This window comes from Carcharodon carcharias, chromosome 12 (genome assembly GCF_017639515.1).
Source record: "Carcharodon carcharias isolate sCarCar2 chromosome 12, sCarCar2.pri, whole genome shotgun sequence".
Taxonomy (NCBI): Eukaryota; Metazoa; Chordata; class Chondrichthyes; order Lamniformes; family Lamnidae; genus Carcharodon; species Carcharodon carcharias.
In genome coordinates, this window is record NC_054478.1 from 122,072,850 (window position 1) to 122,096,331 (window position 23,482).

General features: G+C 41.5%; 1 protein-coding gene across 8 annotated transcripts in view; it reads right to left on the minus strand.

Annotated features, from left to right (window-relative positions):
* The window catches only part of pcnt (pericentrin), a 316,492-nt gene that overhangs the window by 187,946 nt on the left and 105,064 nt on the right, over positions 1-23,482 (minus strand). For all 8 annotated transcript variants that reach the window (XM_041200682.1, XM_041200684.1, XM_041200683.1 and 5 more), the window contains 4 exons: positions 20,425-20,692; positions 11,362-11,461; positions 6,372-6,573; positions 525-766 (listed from right to left, as the gene is read on the minus strand). In XM_041200682.1, coding sequence (XP_041056616.1) covers positions 525-766; positions 6,372-6,573; positions 11,362-11,461; positions 20,425-20,692 — 812 coding nt within the window. The remainder of the gene's footprint in view (positions 1-524; positions 767-6,371; positions 6,574-11,361; positions 11,462-20,424; positions 20,693-23,482) is intronic.

A 23,482-nucleotide genomic window follows, 5' to 3' on the forward strand; every position in this document is an offset into this window, starting at 1 on the left:
ATATTGCCAATACGTCACCATGTTTGAAGCAATGATGCACATTACTTACCACAGACATGGTCTTATTCAATCTTTGAAATAATGTAAACTCCATATGTAAACTTCAAATCAGTCCTGACATTCTCTTCTGGCTAGGCTTAAGTGTGCACTACTGCTTTAAATGCCAATACCTTTTACTTAATAGATTGCTTTTAATGTTTCAGAACCCTTGCTTGGTGCTTGGATTTCAGTACTATCCTTCTAGGCCAATATTTGAAAGCTTACCTCAGGATAAGGTTGTTACGCAAAGTGATGAAACTTTACCTAGTACAATCTGGTGGTGTTATTTAAGCTGACCAAATCAGGGCAATTTTTACTTGAACTCAGCTCCTAGAGATTGAAGTTTAGGATGCAAAGCTGTCTTAGTTATTTTCCTACATTGCATGTCCTAATTGTACTTCTCAGAAAAACAAGAAAGACTTCAGCTAAGAAAATTACAGCTTTATTTATAAAGGGAAAAATAAAGAAGGGAAACTAAGATTTACCTGGTTCATTTCCAGTTTGATTCGTTCTTTAAGCTGTTCAGTAAGCTCCATTATGGCTGTGGCATGATCTCTCTTCAAACATTCAATCTCTTCCTGCAGACAAACAACTTTCTCTCTTTCAGAGTCTAATGCAGCCTGTTTTGTCACCTTGATCTCCTCCAAGCTTCGGAGATGCTCTTTCATCTCCATCTCTACCTCCTGGGCAGTCTGCTGTGCACAATGGAGTCGCAACTTGGTAATCTCTACCAAATAAATATCATGAATTTAAAAAGTTGTGTCCAAAAAGAAATAAACACATAATTCTTTTAATTAAAAAAAATTATTTGAACAAATAGGTATCTGAAAATACTGGCTAGGCCAATATTTATTATCGATTCCTAATTGCCTCAGAGGTGGTGGTGGCGTGCTGGCTAGGCCAGCATTTATTACCGATTCCTAATTGCCTCAGAGGAGGTGGAAGCGTGCTGCCTTCTTGAACCACAGCATTCATATGTTGTAGGAATGCCCAGTGTTGTCAGGAAGGGAGTTCCAGGATTTTGACCCAGTGATAGTGAAGCAACGGTAATATCCAAGTCAGGAAGGTGAGAAACTTGGGGGAATGAATGCAAGTTTAACAAACACTTTCCAAATTACAAGCAGGAAATAGGGCAACAAAAGTAAGTACATAGCTGCATAACATTGAAACAAATTTTGGTGGTCAATACATTCTCAAATTTTGACTCAGTTGTAGTGGCGCTGAAAAATGTGCAAATTTTAAAAATCCGCTGTACAAAACCTATATGTATAACCCAAGGAAATACTGCTCATCCAAAGAAGGCCAGATTGCCCATAGTGCATGTACCTACATCTAAAATTACAAGCCACATTGTTAGCTGAATCCTGATTTAAGATGAATCCTGACTGGCAATGCTGTAGAAAGAAACAAACTTCAGCTCAGCATGTTAAAATGGAATGAAAGCAAAAGGGTAACAAACAGGTTCCAAGTTCCAGTGTATGGGTGGGGCGGGGGGGGCAAGTGATGAGTAGGTGGGAGAAAGAACAGATGAGGAGAAATGAGACAAGTCAAAAGATAAGTCATTCGATCAGTTCTGATCCTACCAACAGTGAAAAGTAGCATATTTCTGGCCCAGAGTTCAAATCCCACCATGGCAAGTTGTGAAACTGAATTCAACAATTTTGGTCATTTAGTGGCAACATTTAAAAAGGTAGTTCGAGTGCTCCTATCGTTCTAGTACCAAAACCAGATGGCTCCAAAGATTCTAAATTGATTACCAAGAGGTTAATGCAGTAACTAAAATGGACTCCTATCCAACCCAATGACTCAGGGATTGTATTGGCAAGATGTGGAACTCTGGCTTTGTAAGCAAGATCAATTTGCTTAAAGGACATTGGCAAGTCTCTTTGATCGACCAAACCAAAGAAATTTCTGCTTTTGTAACACCAGATTGTCTGTTCCAGTGTCAAGTCATACTATTTGGTATGAAAAATATCACCAGTATGAAAACCCTTGCTTCCATTAATGATTAAAAATATGTCTATCTCAGCCTTGAATGTACTTAGCGACCCAGCCTCCACGGTAAGAATTCCAGAGATTGACTACCCTCCGAGAGAAGCAATTCCTCCTCATCTCTGTTTTAAATGGGCACCCCCTTGCTCTGAGGTTATGCCGTCTGGTCCTAGACTCTCCCACAAGGGGAAACAAACCTCTCAGTAACTACCCTGTCAAGCCCCCTAAGAATCTTATGTTTCAATAAGGTCACCTCTCATTCTTCTAAACTCCACTGAGTACAGGCCCAACTTACTCAATCTCTCTTCGTAAGAAAAGCCCTACATACCCAGGATCAACCTAGTGAACATTCTTTGGACTGCCTCCAATGCCAGTATATCTTTCCTTAGATAAGGAGACCAAAATTGTTCTCAGTATTCTAGGTGAGGTCTAACTAGTGCCTTGCATAGTTTTAGCAAGACTTCCCTATTTTTACACGCCATTCCCTTTGAAATAAAGGCCAACATTCTATTTGCCTTCCCTGTTCCCCGTCGAACTTGTATGCTAGCTTTTTGGGATTCATGCACAAGGACTCCCAAACCCCCTGTGCTGCAGCCTTCTGCAGTCTTTCGCCATTTAAATAAAATTCAGCTCCTCTATTCTTCCTGCCAAAATGCATAACCTCTCATTTTCCCACATTATATTCCATCTGCTAAATTTTTGCCCACTCGCTTAACCTGTCTATATCCCTCTGTAGACACTATCATCCTCACCACTTGCCTTCCTACTTATTTTTGTGTCATCTGACATGGCAGTAGTACATTTACTTCCCTCATCTTTAGTCATTAATATATATTGTAAATAATTGAGGCCCCAGCACCAATCCCTGTGACACTCCATGTGTTACAGGTTGCCATCCCGAAAATGCTCCCTTTATCCCAGCTCTCTGTCTTCTATTAGTTAGCCAATCCTCTATCCATGCTAATATACTAACCCCAACACCATGAGCACATATCTTATTAAGTAGCCTTATCGAACGCCTTTTGGAAATCCAAATATATTACATCTACTGGTTCTCCTTTATTTATCCTGCTTGTTACCTCAAAAGAATTCTAATAAATTTGTTAAGCATGATTTCCCCTTCATTAAGCCATGCTGACTCTGCTTGATTAGATTATGTATTTCTAAATGCTCTGCTATTACATCCTTTATAATAGGCTCCAACATTTTCCCAATGACATATGTTAAGCTAACTGGCCTACAGTTACCGACTTTTGGTCTCCCTCCCTTTTTGAATAAGGGTGTTAACAATGGCCATTCTCCAATCCTCTGGGACTTTTCCAGAATCTAAGGATTCTTGGAAGATTACCACCAGTGCATTTCCATAGCTACTTCCTTTAATATGCTAGGATGCAACCCACCAGGCCCAGGGGACTTAACGGCCTTTAGCCCCATTAGTTTACCTTGTACTTTTTTTCCAGTGATTATTGTATTTATTTCCTCCCTACTTTTGGCCCTTGATTATTTAGTATTTTTGGAACGCTATTAATATCTTCTACCATGAATAAATACTTTGCTTCAGCCTTCAACTCCTTTGCCACTTCCTGGTTCCCTGTAATTATTTCCCCAGCCTCATTATCTAAGGGGCCTATGTTAACTTTAGCCTCTCTCTTCCTTTCTATATAGTTAAGGAAGCCCTTACTGTCCGTTTTTACACTACTTGCTAGTTTACCCTCAAAGTTTATTTTCTCCCTCAATTCTTTTTTGGTCGTCCTTTGTTGGTTTTTACGAGGAGGTAGACAGGAGGTAGCCAGTTGGTTTAATGCATTTGGATTTTCAAAAAGCATGCAGTAAGGTACCACAGAAACCGTTACTCCACAAAGTTAAGGTTTGTGGGATTGGGGGTAATACATTTGCATGGAATAGGATTAGTTAATGGACAGAAAAAAAGTAGCAATAAATGGGTCATTCATTGAGCTGGCAGACTATAACTAGTGGAGTGCCACAATGATCAATGCTTGGGCCTCAGCTATTTACAAACAATATTAATGGCTTAGATGAGTAATATATTAAAGTTGCTGACAATACAAGGTTACGTGGAAAGTTAGGCGGAGGCTGCAAAAGGGATACGGACAGGTTGGATGAGCAGGCAACAACATGGTGGATGGAATACAATGTGGAGAAGTGTGAAGTTATCGACTTTGGGAGGAAAAATAGAAAATCTGAATTTTTTTTTTAAATGATTAGGCATTGGGAAATGTTGGTATTCAGAGGAACCTGGGTGTCCTTGTACATGAAGCACAGAAAGTTACCTGATACTGCGCTTTCAGTTATTACCAATGGGTAGAATTTGAGGAATAGAAGGGTTTCAAGGATAGGGGGCTCCAGAGGTACAGTGTGAGAGTGGGAAGAGAAGCCATTGCAGGCAGTTGCCAACAATTGGCTAGTTAAGAATGGAACCAAATTGGCAATTCCAACTAGCTGGATGACAGAGGAACAGCATTGGAGGAGCATGATTTGGTTAACTGTGTTGAAGGTGGCAGACAGGTCAGAGAAGGATGAAAAGGAATAGCTTATCATGGTCAAGTCACACAACATCATTCGTGGTCTTGACAAGGGCCGTTCCAGTACTGTGGCAGCGTTGAAACCTGATTGCAGGAATTCAAACATGGGTTTGTGGGAAAGTTGGGCACAGATCACAAGTTTAGGAAGTAACAACACTTCCAAGGATCTTAGAGGAAAGGTAATCTGGAAACAAACAGCAGTTTGCAGGTACAGAGCAGGTTTCTTTTGTGACGGGTGATAACAGTAAAATTGCTGAAATGTGGGGAGAAGGAGAATGGGGTGGGAAACAGTACAAGGAAAATTAATCAGTAACTAATATTGGGTCTAAGGAGGGACAAGGGAGTGATCAACAGTTTGATCGGAATAGGATCAAGGAAGCAGGAGCTGGGTCTCATGGACAAGAAGAGCTCAAAGACGGCATTGAAGAAGATGGGATAGAATCTCGAGAAGGGTGTGAGTTCAGGGCTAGGGGAGCAGAAACATTGGTGAACTTTATCCTGAAGGGCTAAGGAAAGGGAGAGAAGTGGCAATGAAGCAGAGCAGATGGTGAAAGTCCATGAACTCCTCACACTTATTGCTGGAATTGAGGGTGGAGGAGACAAGGAGGGTGTTTAAGACAATTGTGGTGAAGAAAAGGTCGGAATTATCTTTGCACTCTTGGGTGATCTTTGAACAATTATCAGTTTTAGCGATAACGAGAATAGCCCAATAATGCTTTAAGTGGTCCAGTCAATCTGACAATGGATGGTTGAGCCAATTGTTTGCAAATGTCATTCATCCCTTAGACTTAAAGGAGTGGAAATGAAGGTTATACCAGGGAAACAATTAGGGTGAGAGTCAGTAATAGTTTGAATGGGGACAAGGGCATTGAAGGTAGTGTAGAGTTTGTAATTTAGCAAAGCTGTAGATGCAAAAAAAGTCATGATGAATTGTGGGATAAATATTTGCAATTTGAAAGTTCAGTGGTAAGTGACTTGAGGTAAAGCTTTTTGCAGGGGTGGACACAGAAGAAGTGGGATTGGGAGGGGAATACAGGTAGAGAGGTGTACAAGGAAATGATTGAGATTGTCTTATCAGTAATAATAATGAAAAGACTGGTGAGGCGCTGCGAGATGACAAGATCAAGGGAGTAGCCATAAATATGGAGAGCAGGGTTGATATGGAGGGAGTGCTTAGGCAGGAATGGAGGTGAGGGGGCATGGCAGGTTGCGGGAAATAAACTCAGAAGAGAGAAGAGAATTGAGATGGAGGTTGAAACCACAGAGAATGGGAAGTCATTCAGAGCAGAGATTGGGGGAGGAAAGCACAGAGTGAGAAATTTGGAGTGATATTTTGGTGGGTGGTACAGAACAAGAATTTTAAATGAGAGGCACAGAAGGAAGGAACAAGGTGAGATGATCAAAAGAGAGAAGTTGCAATGAATAGGGAGATGGACCACAGGGTGATTTAGATATAAAGACTGCACCACCACCGTGATGGTTTGAGTGAGCCATGTGGTATAGCCAGGCAGAGAAGTTTCTTTGGCATTATATGGCATCCATTATATGGCTCCCTTGTGGGCAGCAGTCAACTGACAGCTTGCACATGCTAATCAGGCATACTCCAAAACTAATTCTCAAAGCACTGATACCAACCTCACATTAGGCCAGTTCAAATTCTATTAAACGATGTGCAGTGAAAGCCCAGTGTATGGTGCATATTGACTTAAAATCATAAGTTATATGGCTTTGATTGGATGTTGCATAATAGGTTAGATTCCATGTACATGAAGAAGCTATGGTTTTTGAAGATTATACCTTTGAGATGCTCCTCCGAGAGTCGATATTTTAACTGGTCTAGTTCTAGGCTGTGTTTTGCCTTCTGCTCGTCACTCTCTGCCAAAAATCTCTGTGACAGTTCTCTTTCAAACTTCTGCATCTCTTCTTTGTGCAGCAAAGAGGTGGCCATCTCTTGTTCATATTTTTTCTCTAGCTGCAGCTGAAGCATTTTTATTTCTTCCTGAAAGCAAAACAGAAAAACAATCACAATCTGTTAATATATGACATGTGAACCAGCTGCAGGTAGCTTTGTCTTCATTCTAAAAACTACATTTTTTTTAAAAAAAAACAGGTTTGTCTCTGGAGGCAAAGACCTAAAATTCTACAACTGTTTTGTCAAAAAAATTCTTGAATCTGTGATCTGGAATTGGCACCAAATTGAGGAGAACAAAGGAATAGGAGTAGGCCATTCAGCCCCTCAAACTTGATCTGCCATTCAATGAGATCAAGGTTGATTTGTATTTTAACTCCATCTGCACATTGCAACTCTTGACACCCCGAACAAAAATTTATCTATCACAGTTTTCAACTGATCAACAACATCTGGTGATCTTAGCTCCATCCAACTGCCTTAGCTCCATATCCTTCCATAACCTTTGTTAGCAAAAATCTTTTGGCCTCAGAAATAAAAGTATTAATTGAACTAGCATGTTTTTTTGTGGGAGAGTTACACATTTCCACCACCCTGTGCATGAAGATGTGTTTCCTAATTTCTAATTTCCTAAGTGACTCTGAATTTAAGATTTGTTGCCTTCTCCTAGACTTTTCCATCAAAGTTTCTTTCTGATAGCTACCCTATCAACTCCTTTCAACAATTCACTCCAAAAGCTCCTATATTCTATTAAACACAAGCCTATATAATGTAATCTTTCCTTATTTACTAACCCTGGGCACAGTGTTAACATTCTGGTGAATCTGGACTACACTCCGAAGGTCAATATTTCTGAAGGTTAAGTGCACAAGAACGTACACAGTACTTTAGATGTGGTCTAACCAGGGCTTTGTATAGCTGGAGCACAATTTCTTTCCTCTTGTAATTTAGCCCTCTAGATGTAAAGACTATCATTCATTTAGCCTCAATACAAAAGCAATATTCTACAGATGCTGAAAACCTGAAATAAAAACACTAAAAGCTGGAAATACTCAGCAGGTCAGGCCACATTAGTGGAAAGAGAAACAGAGTTCACATTTCAGGTCAATTATCGATAACAGCTGTGGTGAAAAAAAAATTGCATTTCCCATTTACACCTCCGCTAGACCCATCTTTTATTTCTTTTCAAATCATTACCAGCTCCTTTCGGCTTGTACTATCATCTTTGTCATTTAATCCATCCCATCTTCTACCTATCATAAACCTTTTTGCTCTTTACCTTCCTTTGGCTGTTCCTTTTCTCAGCACTTTCTTAAAACATCTTTAACTTTTTCCAGTTCTGACACAAGGTCATTGACCTGAAACATGAACTGCTTTGCATGTGGAAAAGTTCATTCATCTATAACTGCCTTACATCAACACAGCTCATTAAGATTCATTGTCAAGTCTTAGACTTAAAGAATAGCCACTTTGAGATGGCAGAGGCTGCAGATTTTTGGGAAAATGTCATAGCATTAATCACCAATTTCAAAGGAGAGGGGGGACACTGCAGTGGGGAATAAAAATTAACTTGAGGGAAGCTAACTCAACCATTGGTGCAGTTTTTCATCTCAAATGTGTATAATAGAACTGTGCAATGGAAATCTTCATAACATATTTATCACTGAGCAATGAAAACAATGTGATCTCATCACAGGTCATCAGCATGTAATTACCAGGGAAACTTGAATGAGGCAGAGTCAAGATCAAAAACACCAAAGGAAGGAAATATTGGCCATAAAAGGAGTGCAAGGTTCACCAGACCAATCCCTGGGATGGTGGGATTGTCCTATGAGGAGAGATTAAGGAAAGTGGGTCTGCATTCTCTAGAGTTTAGAAGAATGAGAGGTGATCTCATCGAACTGTTTGTTTGGACTTGGTTCTGGGGAATGAGTTGGCCCAAAGGATCAAATATTAATGGGAGGGCCTCTAGGGGGAGGTGACCATTGTGTCAAAAGGTCTAAACCTCTGGTCACGGAAAAAGACAAGGCACAATCCAAAGTAGGAATAATTAATTGGGGGAAAGCCAACTTCAAATGGATAAGAATACATCCGAGTCAAATAAGTTGGAATTAAATGCTGGCAGAAACGACGGTGGCTGAACATGGGTCACCTTCAAAAGGTTTTTCAATGCCAAGGTTTATTCCCTTGAAGAGGAAAGATAGAACAGATAAATCCAGAGCATTCTGGATGACAAGAGAGATGGGATGAAGATAAGAAGGAAGTAGTGCACGTATGAAGGATATCAGGTAGAAGATACAATGCAGAATCAAGCTGAATACAGAAGGACCAGAGGGGAAGTGAAGAAACTAATAAGAAAAGCAAGGAGAGAGCATGAAAAAAAAGAGGCTGGCAGCGAACATAAAAGGGAATCCCAGCATCTCCTATAAGCACGTGAATAATAAAAGGATAGTAAAAGGACCAGGACCGATTAGGGACAAAAACGGGAACATGCAGGTGGAGGCTGGAGAAATAGCAGAGGTATTGAACAAGTAGTTGGCATCCGTCTTTACAAAGGAAGAAGATGCTACCCAGGCCGAGGTGAGAGAGGAGGTAACTGGTACACTAGAAGAATTTACAATTGAGAAGGAGGTGGTGTTCGAAAGGCTATCTTTACTTAAAATAGATAAGGTACCAAGACCAGATGAAGTGCATCCAAGTGTACTGAGGGAAGTGAATGTGGAAATTGCAGAGGCACGAGTGACAATCTTGCAATCTTCCTTAGACACAGTGGAGGTGCTGGGGCGCTGGAGAATTGCAAATGTCACACTCTTGTTCTAAAAGTCATGCAAGGGTAAAGCTGGCAACTATAGGCCAGTCAGTTTGATCTCAGTGGTGGGGAAATTCCGAAAACTAAAGCTTAGTATAAAATCAGTTGTCACTTAGACAAGTGCAGGATAATTAAGGAAGGCCAGCATGGATTCATTGAGGAAAAATAATGTTTAACTGACTTGCTCAAGATTTCCGAGGAGGTAGCCAGAGAAGGTTGATAAGAGAAACACTGTTGATGTTGTGTATATGGATTTTCAAAAGGCTTTTGTTAGTGCCACACAACAGCCTTGTGAGCAAAATTCTAGCTCATGAAATAAAAGGGACAGTAGGCACTTGGTAAGAAATTGGCTGAGTGACAGGAAACAGAGTAGTGATAAATGGTTGTTTTTCTAATTGGAGCGAGGTTTGTAGTGGAGTTCCCCAGGGGCCAGTGTTGGGACCCTTGCCCTTCCTGATATATAATGATCTAGACTGTGGTGTGCAAGGCATGATTTCAAAATTTGCGGATGATATGAAGATTGGAAATGTTGTCAACTGTGATGAGGATAGTCTTTAACTTCAAAAGGACATAGACATGTTGGTGGATTGGGCAGACAAGTGACAGATGAAGTTGAATGCAGAGAAGTGTGAGGTGATCCATTTTGGCAGGTAGACTATGGAGAGACAGCCTTTTGGGAGAGACTCTAAAGGACATGCAGGAACAGAGGGACCTCAGTATATATATATGTACGTGTCATTGAAGATGGCAGGGCGTGTTAAAAGAACAGTTAATAAAGCATATAGAATCTTCGGCTTTATTAATAGGGGCATTGAGTACAAGAGGAAGGAGGTCATGCTGAACTTGTATAAGACACAAGTTGGGCCTCATCGGAGTACTGTGTCCAGTTCTGGGCACCACACTTGAGAAGGATGTAAAGGCATTGGAGAGTACAGAGGAGATTCATAAGAATGATTCCCGGGATGAAGAACTGAAGCTATGAGGATAGATTGGAGGGGTTGGGACTGTTTTCTTTGGAGAAAAGAAGGGTGAGAGGAGACTTGATAGAGGTATTCAAGATCCTGAGGGGATGGACAAGATAAATACTAATAAACTGTTCCCACTCAAAACAGTATCAAGAACTAGAGGGCACAGATTCTAAATAATTGGCAAAAGGAGTAAATGTGATTTGAGGAAAAATTTTTTCACCCAGGATGTGGTTGAAGTCTGGAACAAACATCCTGAGAGGGCGGAGGAGGCAGGTTCGATCGAGGTATTCAAAAGGGAATTAGATTGCTACCTGAAAAGAGAGAATGTGCAAGGTTACGGGGATAAGGCAGGGAAGTGAGATAAGGTGGAATGCTCTTTCAGAGAACCAGTTCAGACTTGATGGGCCGAATGGGCTCCTTCTGCACTGTAAAGATTCTGTGCACAATTCTTACAGGTCCCGACAAGATAGGTGCAAGAAGGATGTTTCTCCTGGTTGGGGGGGATCAAAAACCAGGGATCACTGTATCAGAATGAGAGGTAGGCCATTTAGGACTGAGATGGGGAGGAATTTTCTTCAGTCAGAGGGTGGTGAATGTTTTGAATTCTCTACCCCAGAGGGCTGAGGGAGTAAATTCAAAGCGGAGACAGACAGATTTCTAGATACCAATGACATCAAGGGATACGGAGATAGTGCCGGAAGATGGCTTTGAGGGACAAGATCAGCCATGATCCAATTAAATGACAGGGAAGGCTCAAGGGGCCAATTGGCCTGCTCCTGCTCCTATGCTCCTCACACACATAGGAGTGCTGCCACAATGCAATGAAACACCACTCTAATGTGCCAAATAATGGTGGAAAACAGGCATGGACCCATGATTCACCATAAAATGAATCTGAACACTTCAGATATTTCCTCAAAGGAAGCCTGGAACAAGGGCTAGGGCACTCCTCCCATCACACAAGCTTACAGCAGCTAAGAGCAAATCAAGCAGCAAACCTTACTATATGGTTCAGCTACTCAGTGCACTAAACGGGGAGCCTCCTTACAATTGCTTGGAAAAAAACACATCATGCTTCCTTATGGAACTTTTGCAAGTTACCTTGTATTGCTCCAGCTTTTGAGCCAACTCTTCTACAATCTGAATCCGGTGCTGGAAGTAATTCTTCTCAGTGAGATCAGAAAATGATAGCAAAGACAAACTGGTAAGAATAAAAATAAAAAGTCTTAAAAAGCACATCATGGATACATTCTATTAAGCAATAGAACAAATCTTCTTGCATCAATAATAAAAGTTACTAAACTTTCAGGAAGTCATGCAATTATATAGCCTTTGGAGAGACCATGCCTGAAGTACCTTGCAGAGTTTCGGTCTCCTTACCAAAGGAAGGATATATTTGCCTCAAAGGGGGTGCACTGAAGGTTCGCCTGGGTTGGGAGGGCTATCTAATGAGGAGAGATTGAGTAAAGTGGGTCTATGCTCTCTGGAGTTTAAAAGAATGGGAGGGTGTCACATTGGTATAGAAAATACTTAGGCTCGACAGAGCAGATGCTAGAATGCTGTTTCCCCTGGTTCAAATGTCTAGAACTAGGGTGAGGGTCTCCGGCTAAGGGGTTAGCCATTTAAGCGGATGCAAAGAAATTTTTTCACTCTGAGGGTTGTGAATCCTTGGAATATCCTATACCAGAGAGCTTTGGGTGCTAAGATGATGAGTATATTCAGCAGTGAGATAAATAGACCTTTGGGCTCTAAAGGAATTATGCGATATGAGGAATGAGTAAGAAAGTACAGTTGATGTAGAAGCCATGATCTTATTGAATGGAGGTGGAGGTTCAATGTGTCATATGGGTTACTCGTATTTCATGTTTCCTTCGAAGCCCAGCAACAAAGCAACAAATACTGCAATGTGACATTCACACAAACCAAACCATGAACCCTCTAAGCTTCATGGAGTGTTACAGGCCAGTTTGCTCATGATGATACAATACAGAAGGAGATTGTTTGGTTCAACATGCCAGTGGCAGATGTATCCAGTTAATCCCACTGCCCCGAGCACTGTATTCTTTTTTCCCTTAAAATACATATCCACTTTTCTTTTCAATGTTACGACAGTACTGAATCAGCTTCCACCACCCTTTCAGGCAGTACACTCAAGATCACAACTTTCTGCATAAAGAAAAGTTTCCTAGTGTCACCTCTGTTCCTTTTGCTAATCATTACATCTGTCTCCCCTGGCCACCCACCCCTCTGCCAGTGGAAACATTTTCCCCCATTTACTCTAACAAATCCTTCATGATTTTGAATACCTCTATCAAATCTCAACTTAACCTGATTACAAAATCAAAATACTGCAGATGCTGGAAATCTGAAATAAAAACAGAAAATGCTGGAAATACTCAGAGGTCAGCAGCCATCTGTGCAGACAGAAACAGTTTTATCGATTACTAGTTTAAAGTACCGTGACTGATCTGTTTATCCTTTCCAATAAACAGATTAGGGAGGTGAAGCCATGGTTGAAGGAGTGATGTGGGAAGAGGGGTTTCATTATCTGGGGCATTTGCACCAGTATTGGGACAGGAAGGGTCCAGAGCAATGGAATGGGCTCCACCTGAACCAGGTTAATTTGGCCTCCTTACTTAAGGATATATTTGCAATAGCAGTTCATAGAAGGTTCACTAGACTGATTCTTGGGATGAAGAGGCTGTCTTATGGTGAAAGGTTATGCAGGTTGGGCCTACACTGACTAGAGTTTCAAAGCACGAGAGGTGATTTTACTGAAAAATTCAAGATTCTGAGGGGACTTGACAGGGTGGATGCTTCCCTTATGGGGGAATCTAGAACTAGGGGGCACAGGTTCAAAATAAGGGGTCTTCCATTTAAGAAGGAGAAGAAGAGAAATTTCTTCTGAGGTCATTAGTTTTTGGAATTATTTTCCACAGAGAGCAGTGGAGGCAGGCTTAATGAATATATTCAAGGCATAGTTAGACTTTGATCAACAAGGGAGTCAAGGGTTATGGAGAGCAGGCTGGAAAGTGAAGTTAAGGTCATAATCAGATCAGCCATGATCTTAGTGCATCACGAAGCAGGCTCAAGAGACCAAATGGCCTATTCCTGCTCCTATTTCTTATGTTCTTATGCAAAGTCCGATCATTACAGAAAGTAAGTTTGATACATAGAGGAAGTGTGTGTACACTTAAGAGTTATAGGTTAAAAGCGCTATACAAAATGTATGTTGAGTCAAGAGATCCAAATTGATTGGGAAGTTTGAGAGATGACTGGCCAATATCAGTAAGCGTATAATGATAAGGCTAGGGGAAAAAAATAAACATTGAAAGTATAGAATAAATTATGTTAGTATACACCTTACAGCCATTAAAGTGTACAAAAATCTGGCTAACATCACCTTTAATAAACTCAGTGACCCAGCCTCAGCTGCTTTCTGGAGAAGAAAATTTGGCAGACTAATGATGCTCAGAAAAAAAAATTACTACTCATCTGTGTTTTAAATGGGGGACCTCTTATTTTTAAACTCTGTCCCCTCGTTCTAGTCTGCCCCACAAGAACAAGGATGTTCTCCGATGTCTACCTGATCAAATCCCTGACAAGGCGGGTGGAACTTAAAACAATCAGCATCACCAGGTTAAAAAGCACTGGGAAAGCTATTCAATAAGATCACCTCTCATTCTTCTAAACACGAATGGGTATAGGCCTAACCTGTTCAACCTTTCTTCATAAAGTAAGTCCTTCAACCCAGGAATGAGTCAAGTGAACCATCTCCGAACTGTTCGTAATGTAATTATATCCTTTTTCAAATAAGGAGAGCAAAACTGTACACTGTACTCCAGATTTGACTCACCAAGGCCCTGTAAAACTGCAGTAAACTTCCCTACTTTTATATTCCATTCCCCTTGCAATAAACACCAACATTCCATTTGCCTTCCTAAACACTTGCTGTATCTGCATACTAACTTTTCCTGATTCATGTACCAGGACACCCAGAACCCTTTTACCACCGAGTTATGCAATCTCTATTTAAATAATATGCCGCTTTTCTATCCTTCCCGCCAAAGTGTGTGCATTTTCCCACATTTTACTCCATCTGCCAAATTTTTGCCCACTCACTTAACCTATCTAAATCTCTTTGTAGACTCTTTGATAGCTCACTTTCCTACCTTTCTTGGTTGCTAAATTTGCTGACATCACCATAAATTCAGTCCCTTCATCCCAGTCATTCATATAGATTGTAATTAGTTGAGGCCCCAGCACTGATCCTTGTGGCACTCCTCTAGTTACAGCTTGCCAACCTAAAAAACATTCATTTATCCATACTCTGTGCTTCCTGTTAGCTAACCAGTCCTTTATCTAGGCTAATATGTTACCCCTTGCATCATGAGATCCTATTTTGTGTGCTCACCTTTCATGGGGCACCTTATCAAACGCCTTTTGGAAATCCAGGTACACCACATCTACCAATTCCCCTTTATCCTCCTTGCCTGTTATTTCCTCAAAAGAACTCTAATAAATTAGTTAAACATGATCCCGTTTTCATAAAACCATGCAGCCTCTGCCTGAACCCACTGTGATTTTCTAACTATCCTGCTCTATTTCCCAATTCTAGCAATTTCCCTATGACAGATGTTAGGCTAACAGGTCCATAATTTTGGAAGGTTACAACCAATGCCTCTACTATCTGTGCTGCCATGGCTGTATTTTCTACCAACACCATGCACGTGCAGTTGTACTGCTTTACTCCGTGATGTCACTGCAAGCAATGGATAGGCAACTGCCGTGAGCAGAAATGCTTATTAAACAGTTAAAGACAAATTTTAAAAAGCCTCATCTTCTCCATGTCAGCAGGTCACAGGCAAGTAAGTCGGGGATAGGAGGTGGGAGGGTGGGGGGGGGGTGAAGGGTGGGCAACTGAGGCGCAGTTTCCGGGAATCGGGATGCGGAGGGGAGGCTTCTGATCCACCTGGTGACGGCCACAATTCTGGATTACAACCTCCATACCCTGCATTTGCAGCTATGTGGCTTCTTCCAGTTGAATCTTATATGGATCCTGAAGCCGTTCACCCAATTTCTGAGCCCCACGGTAGGCAGGCAGTTGGGGCACAGATTCCCCACAGTTTCTGAATCTCCTGCACCAGAGCCTCTTCCCCTTAACTTAGGGGCTGTTGCCAGGGAGAGGCAGCTGCAAATACAAGATACAGAGGTTGTAATCTGGAATTGCGGCCATTACCGGGTGGATCAGGAGTCTCCCCTCCCCATCCCAAAAACTGCGGGGAAACTGTGCCTCAATTGCCCACTCGCCACAGGGCTCAGAAACTGGGTGAACAGCTTCAAGGTCAGAATAAGATGCAACCAGCACTGTCTCTTCTGCAAATGTAGTTTGTTTTCTGTGCATGTGCAGACAGGTATTGGCATCCGTCTTGCATTGGCAGGAGACACAGTGTGCCGCCACTTCTTTTAAGACCCGAGGATGCATGCTATCTGGTCCTGGGGACTTGTCAGCCTTTAGGTCTAATAGTTTTCCCAGTGCTTTTTAACCTGGTGATGCTGATTGTTTTAAGTTCCACCCGCCTTTTCACCTCTTGATTTTCAAGTGTCTTTGGGAAGTTTTCTAAGCGTTCTACAGTGAAGACAGACACACATACCTTCAACACGTCCACTGTTCTTGTTTTCCATTATTAATTCCCCAGACTTCTCTCTCGAGGGCCAGCATTCACTTGTTACTCTTTTCCTTTTTAAGTATTTGTAGAAGCTCTTTCCATCTATTTTTACATTTTAGCTAGCCTCCACTCATACTCCCTCATTATTTTTTCACAGAATCACAGAATTTTAACAGCACAGAAGGAGGCCATTTAGCCCATTGTGTCTACACCAGCTCTCCAAAGGAGCATTTTTAGTCATTCTTTACTTGTTCTTAAAATCTGTCTAAAACTTCTGACTTGTCACTATTCTTGGCAGAATTGTACAGTTTCTTTCAATTTGATACTATCCTTAACTTCCTTATCTAGCCAGGGATGATGCATCCTTCTCAAAGGATCTTTCTTTCTCACTGGATAAATCTTTGAGTTATTAAATATCTCCTTAAAAGTCTGCCACTGCATCTCTACTGTCTTACTTTTGAAAGTAGTTTCCCAGTTCATTTCAGCCAACTCTGCCTGCATATCCTTATGATTACCTTTATTTAGGTTTAAAACACTAGACTTAGAGCCACACTTTTCACCTTAAAAGTGAATGTGAAATTTTATCATGTTACAATCGCTGTCGCCTAGACGCTCCTTTATTATGATGTTATTGATTAATTCTGTCTCATTGCTCAATGCCAAGTCCAGAATAGCTTGCTCCCTGGTTGGCATGAGAATATACTGTTCGTACCCATGATTATTGCAGTCCTTCTTACGCGTCACATTTATTTCTTCCTGTATATGCTGTCCTACTGTGTAACTACTGTTCAGGGTCCTATAAACCACTCCTGCAAATTACCTCTTACCCTTCTATTCCTTATATCTACCCAAACAGATTCTACATCTTGCTCTTTCGAACTAAGGTCATCTCTCACTACTGTACTAACGTCATCCTTAATTAACAGAACTACCCCACTACCATTTCCTAGCTTCCTGTCTTTCCGAAATGTCAAATATCCTTCAATATTCAGGTCACAGCCTTGGTCACTTTGCAGCCATGTCACTGCAATGGCCATCAGGTCATACATATTTATTTCTAAACATGCTAACAATTCATCCAATTTGTTACGAATGCTGCTTGCATTTGGATACAGAGTCTTTAAGTGTCTTTTTACCATTTTTGCAATCTCCACCCTTATTTGCTGCTGCGCTCTTAAGTTTGTGCATTCTATCCCTTCCTGCCACACTCTGCTTATTACCTAAATTGCTACCTTGCTCTATTATCTCATTGTTTCTCTTTGATTTATCACATCTCCTCTCAAATGATCTCTTACCCCGCTATTTAGTTTAAGCCTTGTCCGCCACCCCAGTTATACGACTTGCCAGGACGCTGGTCCCAGAGCAATTCAGGTGAAGACCATCCCAACAGTGCTGCTCTCACTTTCCCCAGTGCTAGTACGACTACTCCCTGAATCAAAACCTATTTCTCCCACACCAGTCTTTGAGCCATGCATTCACCTCTCTAATCTTATTTACCCTAAGCCAGTTTGCTCCTGGCAAATTCAAGAACTGAGGTGGAATGATGCAGTATGCCTATTGGCCTGCCACTTTGTCTTTAAGTGTCCCAACGATACCTTAAGAACTGTTCTGTCCTTCTTTGCTTGGGTTGATGCATCAAAACCTGAAGCACCTGGTACTGGATGAAGAAAATTCCATGCCCATGACTTGACAATACACTGCTGTGATACAGTAGCTCCAATGAGCCCAAGCCCAAGTTGCTCCCCGGTAACCTGCTTTCCCAGAATAGGTTCCCAAAGGCTACCAGGCTTCAGGTTCCTTTCTCCACTACTTCACAAACCCTAATCCAGTGGCCAAGAGTCCAGCTCATGTGAACATCAAGCCATAATTCCTTCCTCCAATATTTTCCAGGTTCTAACAACCCCTTCTAAAAACTGCCAGATAACCCAATCTCAGGTCCCCTACGGATAGTAATCCTATCAATAAATGAGTGGCATGCAGGGACATAAGACACGAACATATAAAATTGCCAGAAAAAGCAGCAAGCCTGAGTATTAGGAGCAGTTTAGAATTCAGCAAAAGTGAGCAAAAAGATTGATCAAGAAGGGCAAAATAGAGTATGAGAGTAAACTTGCAGGGAACATAAAAACTGACTGTAAAAGCTTCTATACGTATTTGAAGAGGAAAAGATTAGCAAAGACAAATGTAAGTCCCTCACAGTCAAAAACAGGGGAAATTGTAATGGGGAACAAAGAAACCGCAGAAGAACTGAACGCGTATTAAGAGGACTCAAATAATTTCCCGGAAATGTTAGGGAACCAAAGGTCTAGTGAGAGGGAGGAATTGAAGAAAATCAGTATTAGTAAAAAAGAATGGTGCTAGAGAAATTAACAGGATTAAAGGCTGAAAAATCCCCAGGGCCTGATAATCTACATCCCAGAATATGAAAGGAAACGGCCCTGGAAATATTGGATGCATTGGTGGTCATCTTCCAAAATTCTATAGACTCTAGAGCAGTTCCTACAGATTGGAGGGTGGTAAATGTAACCCCATTATTTAAAAAAGGAGGGAGAGAAAAAACAGAATTACAAACCAGTTAGCCTAACATCAGTACTGGGGAAAATGCTAGAGTCTGTTATAAAAGATGTGGTAACAGAACACTTGGAAAGCGTTAAGAGGATTACACAAAGTCAGCATGGGTTTATAAAAGGGAAATCATGCTTAACTAATCTACTGGAGTTTTTTTTTTGAAGATGTAACTAGTAGAATAGATAAGGGAGAACCAGTGGATGTGGTGTATTTGGATTTCTTGAAGGTTTTTGATAAGGTCCCACATATGAGGCTAGTGAGAAAAATTAAAACACATGGGATTGAAGGTAATATACTGGCATGGATTTAGAATTGGTTGACAAACCTGAAACAGAGAGTGGTAATAAATGGGTTTTTTTCCGGATGGCAGGCAGTGACTAGTGGCATACCACAGGGATCAGAGCTTGGCCCCAGCTATTCATGATAAATATAAATGACTTGGATAAGGAACCCAAATGCAATACTTCCACAAAACTGGGTGGGGTCGTGAGAAGGATGCAAGGCTGCCTCAGGGTGATTTCGACAAGTTGTGTGTGTAGGCAAACAGCAGATGCAGTATAACGTGGATAAATGTGAAGTTATATGCTTTGGTGTGAAAAACAGAAAGGCAGAGTATTATTTAAATGATGATATATTGGGAAATGTGGATGTACAAAGTCAATAAAGGAAACAGGCAGGCACAGCAAGCAATTAGGAAGGCAAATTGTATATTGGCCTTCATTGCAAGAGGATTTGAGTTCAGAACAATGACTGCAGTTATATAAGGCCTTGGAGAGACCACACCTGGAGTATTGCATACAGTTTTGGTCTCCCTAAGAAAGGATATACTTGCCATCGAGGGAGTGCAGTGAAGGTTCACTAGGCTGATACCGGGGATGGCAGGACTGTCATGAGGAGAGATCGGGGAGTCTAGAACCAGAGGCCACAGTCTCACGATATGGGACAGGCCATTTAGGACTGAGATGAGAAAAAATTTCTTCACTAAGAGGATGGTCAACCTGTGGAATTCCTTACCACAGTAGGCTATGGAGGCCAGGTCACTGAGTGTATTCAAGAAAGAAATTGATAAATGTTTGGATATTAGGGGCATCAAGGAGTATGGAGAGAAAGTGGAAATATGCCACTGAGATAAAGCATCAGTCATGATCATATTAAATGGCAGAGCAATCTCCTGATTGCTGAATGGCCTACTCCTGCTCCTAGTTTCTATGAACTGACAAGTACCAGGGAGGTGCAAATGATAACTCAGCTACCAACCATTAAACAGCCTCACAATAAAATAACTAGATAGGAGAAGGCAAACTAGAGAAATTAATCAAATACTTTATCAAGGAAATATACAAAACCAGGCCATTTAGCCCAGCCTATGTCAGCATTTACCCTCCAAACAAATAAATGCAACCAAAGGAGAGGCAATAAGATCACAAATTATTTTTTGGAAATCATTTCAGCTAGCTGACCATATACAGGTAAACACATGATTAAACATAAAAATAATCAAATAATTTGTAAAACAAAAATTCAACTTAAAGTTACTGAATTTCTGTTGGAAACAACAAGTAAATGTAGCCCACTATCATCTCCTCATGGCTTAACTTCTGAAAAGAGCTTTGGCCAGAGTTTAGCTCAGACTGCTGTCTGTGCTCCTGCTACAGCAGTTTTCTGAGCCCAGGGTGAACAACACAGAAAATTATTAATAAGAAGGAAGGTTTCCCTATTGTGCATTTATAGGGCTCTCCACTGCAAACAGATTATTCCCACTGATACACTTTGGGATAAATTGGTGACAGTGGAAAAACCGCTGTAAGTAAGCTTGTTTTCTTGTTAAATTCATGGAAAAATGAGGTGTTATTCAAATTAAGCAAAAACTTAAATGTAACATCATACTGGAAACAGCATGACCTAAGTAAAATTCTAGATCTTTTACCTTGGTTCTACAGTCTGGTTCAAACTGAGCTCAGATTCAAGGCCAAGAGGCAGTCTCATGTCTTCCTGGAGACGCTGTTCAAGTTGGGCAACTTCCTCACTGTTTTTCTCTTGCACATCTTTCAGTTTGCCTTCAAAGTAACTCTTTAGTTGTTCCAGCTCACAAAGATGTTGCTTCTGTAATTGCTCCCGCTGTGCAGCAAGTTCCTGTTTTAGACGTTCTACATCTTCAACTCGAGACGTACGAGCCAGCAAATGTTCCCTGAATTCTACAAGAGAATTATACAAATATATAATAGCTTATCATTTCTGATAAACACTAGAACTGTATCAGTATAAATACACTGCTCCAAAAGGACTCCCAGTTGACTTATTCCAGTTGTGTGTGATTAGAATGAAAATGGAACCCAAAAGACAGGCCTCACCATTCAGCTATGGCTACTCAGCTTTTCCTGAACAGCAACAGCAAATTTGTTGCGAGTAGTACTAGTTACATTACAACTTTGCTCATAAAAATAAAAAGCACAAAATTTGCATTCAGCTTCAAAATATAGCCAATCAAAATTCCTGGCGTTTATCACACTTATTGTCAAGCTGCCTCTTTGGCCGCACAGTAAGGTCAGGATTTACAAGTGCCACCTTTCTTCAAATGCTCCCCACTCACTTGCTCTCTAATTATTCCCCAAAGTCATTCTTCCATAATAAACCAAAGCAGTAAGTTTCAGATGGACAGTCAAACAACTACGTTTAATTCCATCCAGATAACCACTTAACAGCAACAGGAACTCCTACTGATTCCTTACTCTCTACCAACAGGACACTGGTAAATTGTAGCACCCACATTGCATTCAGACTGAGAACCAAATTGTTCTCTTACATCATGGCAGCAGGAATTGAAACTTCCTTCAAATATAAATGATAGAACAGGACAGGCAGAAAGGATATAAAGCCAAAAGGAGGGCAAAGTTTGTAAGATCTATCACCAGAAAGCTGCATGTCCAGATGAAATGGCTAACAGGAGGACATGACACAGTGAGAAGGCTAAAACTGATGCCTAGAACAAATACAAGTCAACCATGAGGGGGAAGAGAAAAAGGGTTTGTAAGGAAGGAATAACACCCATCCAATTCCACAATGGAATCTCCAATAAAACACAGAAATGCCAAGAAAAATTGAACTACCAAAGATTTAATGTGGCAATAATTAGGGAAAATAGATGACCCTCTCTGATTAGCTTGTTTTCCAATGTGTGAATAGGTGAGTGTGGTATATGAAGATGCAGTGTCATAAAACTATCAGGTTCTTCATAAATTGGTCAATGCTGGAGTCCAGATGGGCCTCACCAGAAGGCCCAAGGCACATTTAGCTGTGTTTCCATTTGAGATACATCACTTGTATAGTTTCAGATTAGTAGCATCCCACTGACAAGACAAACCCAGCAGAGGTGGCAGCACAATGGTACATAGTCAGGAAAGAGTTGCCCTAGGAGTTCTCAACATCGACTCCAGATCCCATGAAGTCTCATAACATCAGATCAAATATGGGCAAGGAAACTTCCTGCTGATTACCATGTACCGTACCCCCTCAGCTGATGAATCAGAACAAATCCATGTTGAACACCACTTGGAGGAAGCACGAGGGGGTGGCAAGGGCACAGAATGTATTACTTCAATGCCCATTACCAAGAGTGGCTCGGTAGCACCACTACTGACTGAGCTGGTCGAGTCCTAAAGGACATAACTGCTAGGCCACGTCTGCAACAAGTGGCGAGGGAACCAACAATGCTTGACCTCATCTTCACCAACCTGCCTGCTGCAGATGCATTTGCCCATGACAGGATCAATGACCACCTCGCAGTCCTTGTGGAGACCAAGTTCCATCTTCACAGTGAGGATAGCCTCCATCGTGTTGTGTGGCACTGCCATCTTGCAAATTGTGATAGATTTCCAACCGATCTAGCAACTCAAGACTGGGCATCCATTCTGTGGGCCACCATTACCAGCAGAACTGTACTCAGCCGCAATCTGAAAGCTCATGGCCCAGCATATCCCCCACTCTACCATAATCACCAAGCCTGGGGATCAACCCTGGTTAAATGAACAGCATAACATGCATGCCAGAAGCAGCACCAGGCATACCTAAAAATGAGGTATCAACCTGGTGAAGCTACAACAGAGGGCTACTCGCATGCCAAACAGCATAAGCAGTAAGTGATAGACAGAATTAAGCAATTCCACAACCAACGGATCCGGTCGAGGCTCTGCAGTCCTGCCACATCCAGTTGTGAATGGTGGTGGACAATTAATCAACTAACAGGAGAGGAAGGTTCCACAAATATACCCATCCTCAATGATGGGGGAGCACAGCACATCAGTGCAAAAGATAAGGCTCAAGCACTTGCAAACACCTCTTCCAGAGGTCCCCAGCAATCCAGATGCCAGTCTTCAGCCAATTCGATTCATTCCATGGGCTATCAAGAAATGGCTGAGGACACTGGATACTGAAAAGGCTATGGGCCCTGACAATATTTGAGCAATAGGACTGAAGACTTGTGCTCAAAAACTTGCCCTAGCCAAGCTGTTCCAGTACAGCTACAACATTGGCATCTAATCGGCAATGTGGACCAGCTGTACACAGAAAGCTGGACAAATCCAACCCAGCCAATTACCACCCCATCAGTCTACTCTCCATCAGTAAAGTGATGGAAGGGGTCATCAAAGGTGCTATCAAGTGGAACTTGCTGAGCAATAACCTGCTCACTGATGACCAGTTTGGGTTCCACCAGGGATGCTCAGCTCCTGACTTCATTAATGCCTTGGTTCAAACACAAACAAAGAGCTGAACTTCCGAGGTGAGGCAAGAGTGACTGCCCTTGACATCAAGGCCACATTTAGCGGAGTGTGGCATCAAGGAGCAAAACTGGAGTCAATGGGAATCAGGAGGAAAACTCTCCACTGGCTTTAGTCATACCTAGCACAAAGGAAGATGGTTGTGGTTGTTGGAGGTCAGTCATCTCAGCTCCTGGATATCACTGAAGGAGTTCCTCAGGGTAGTGTCCT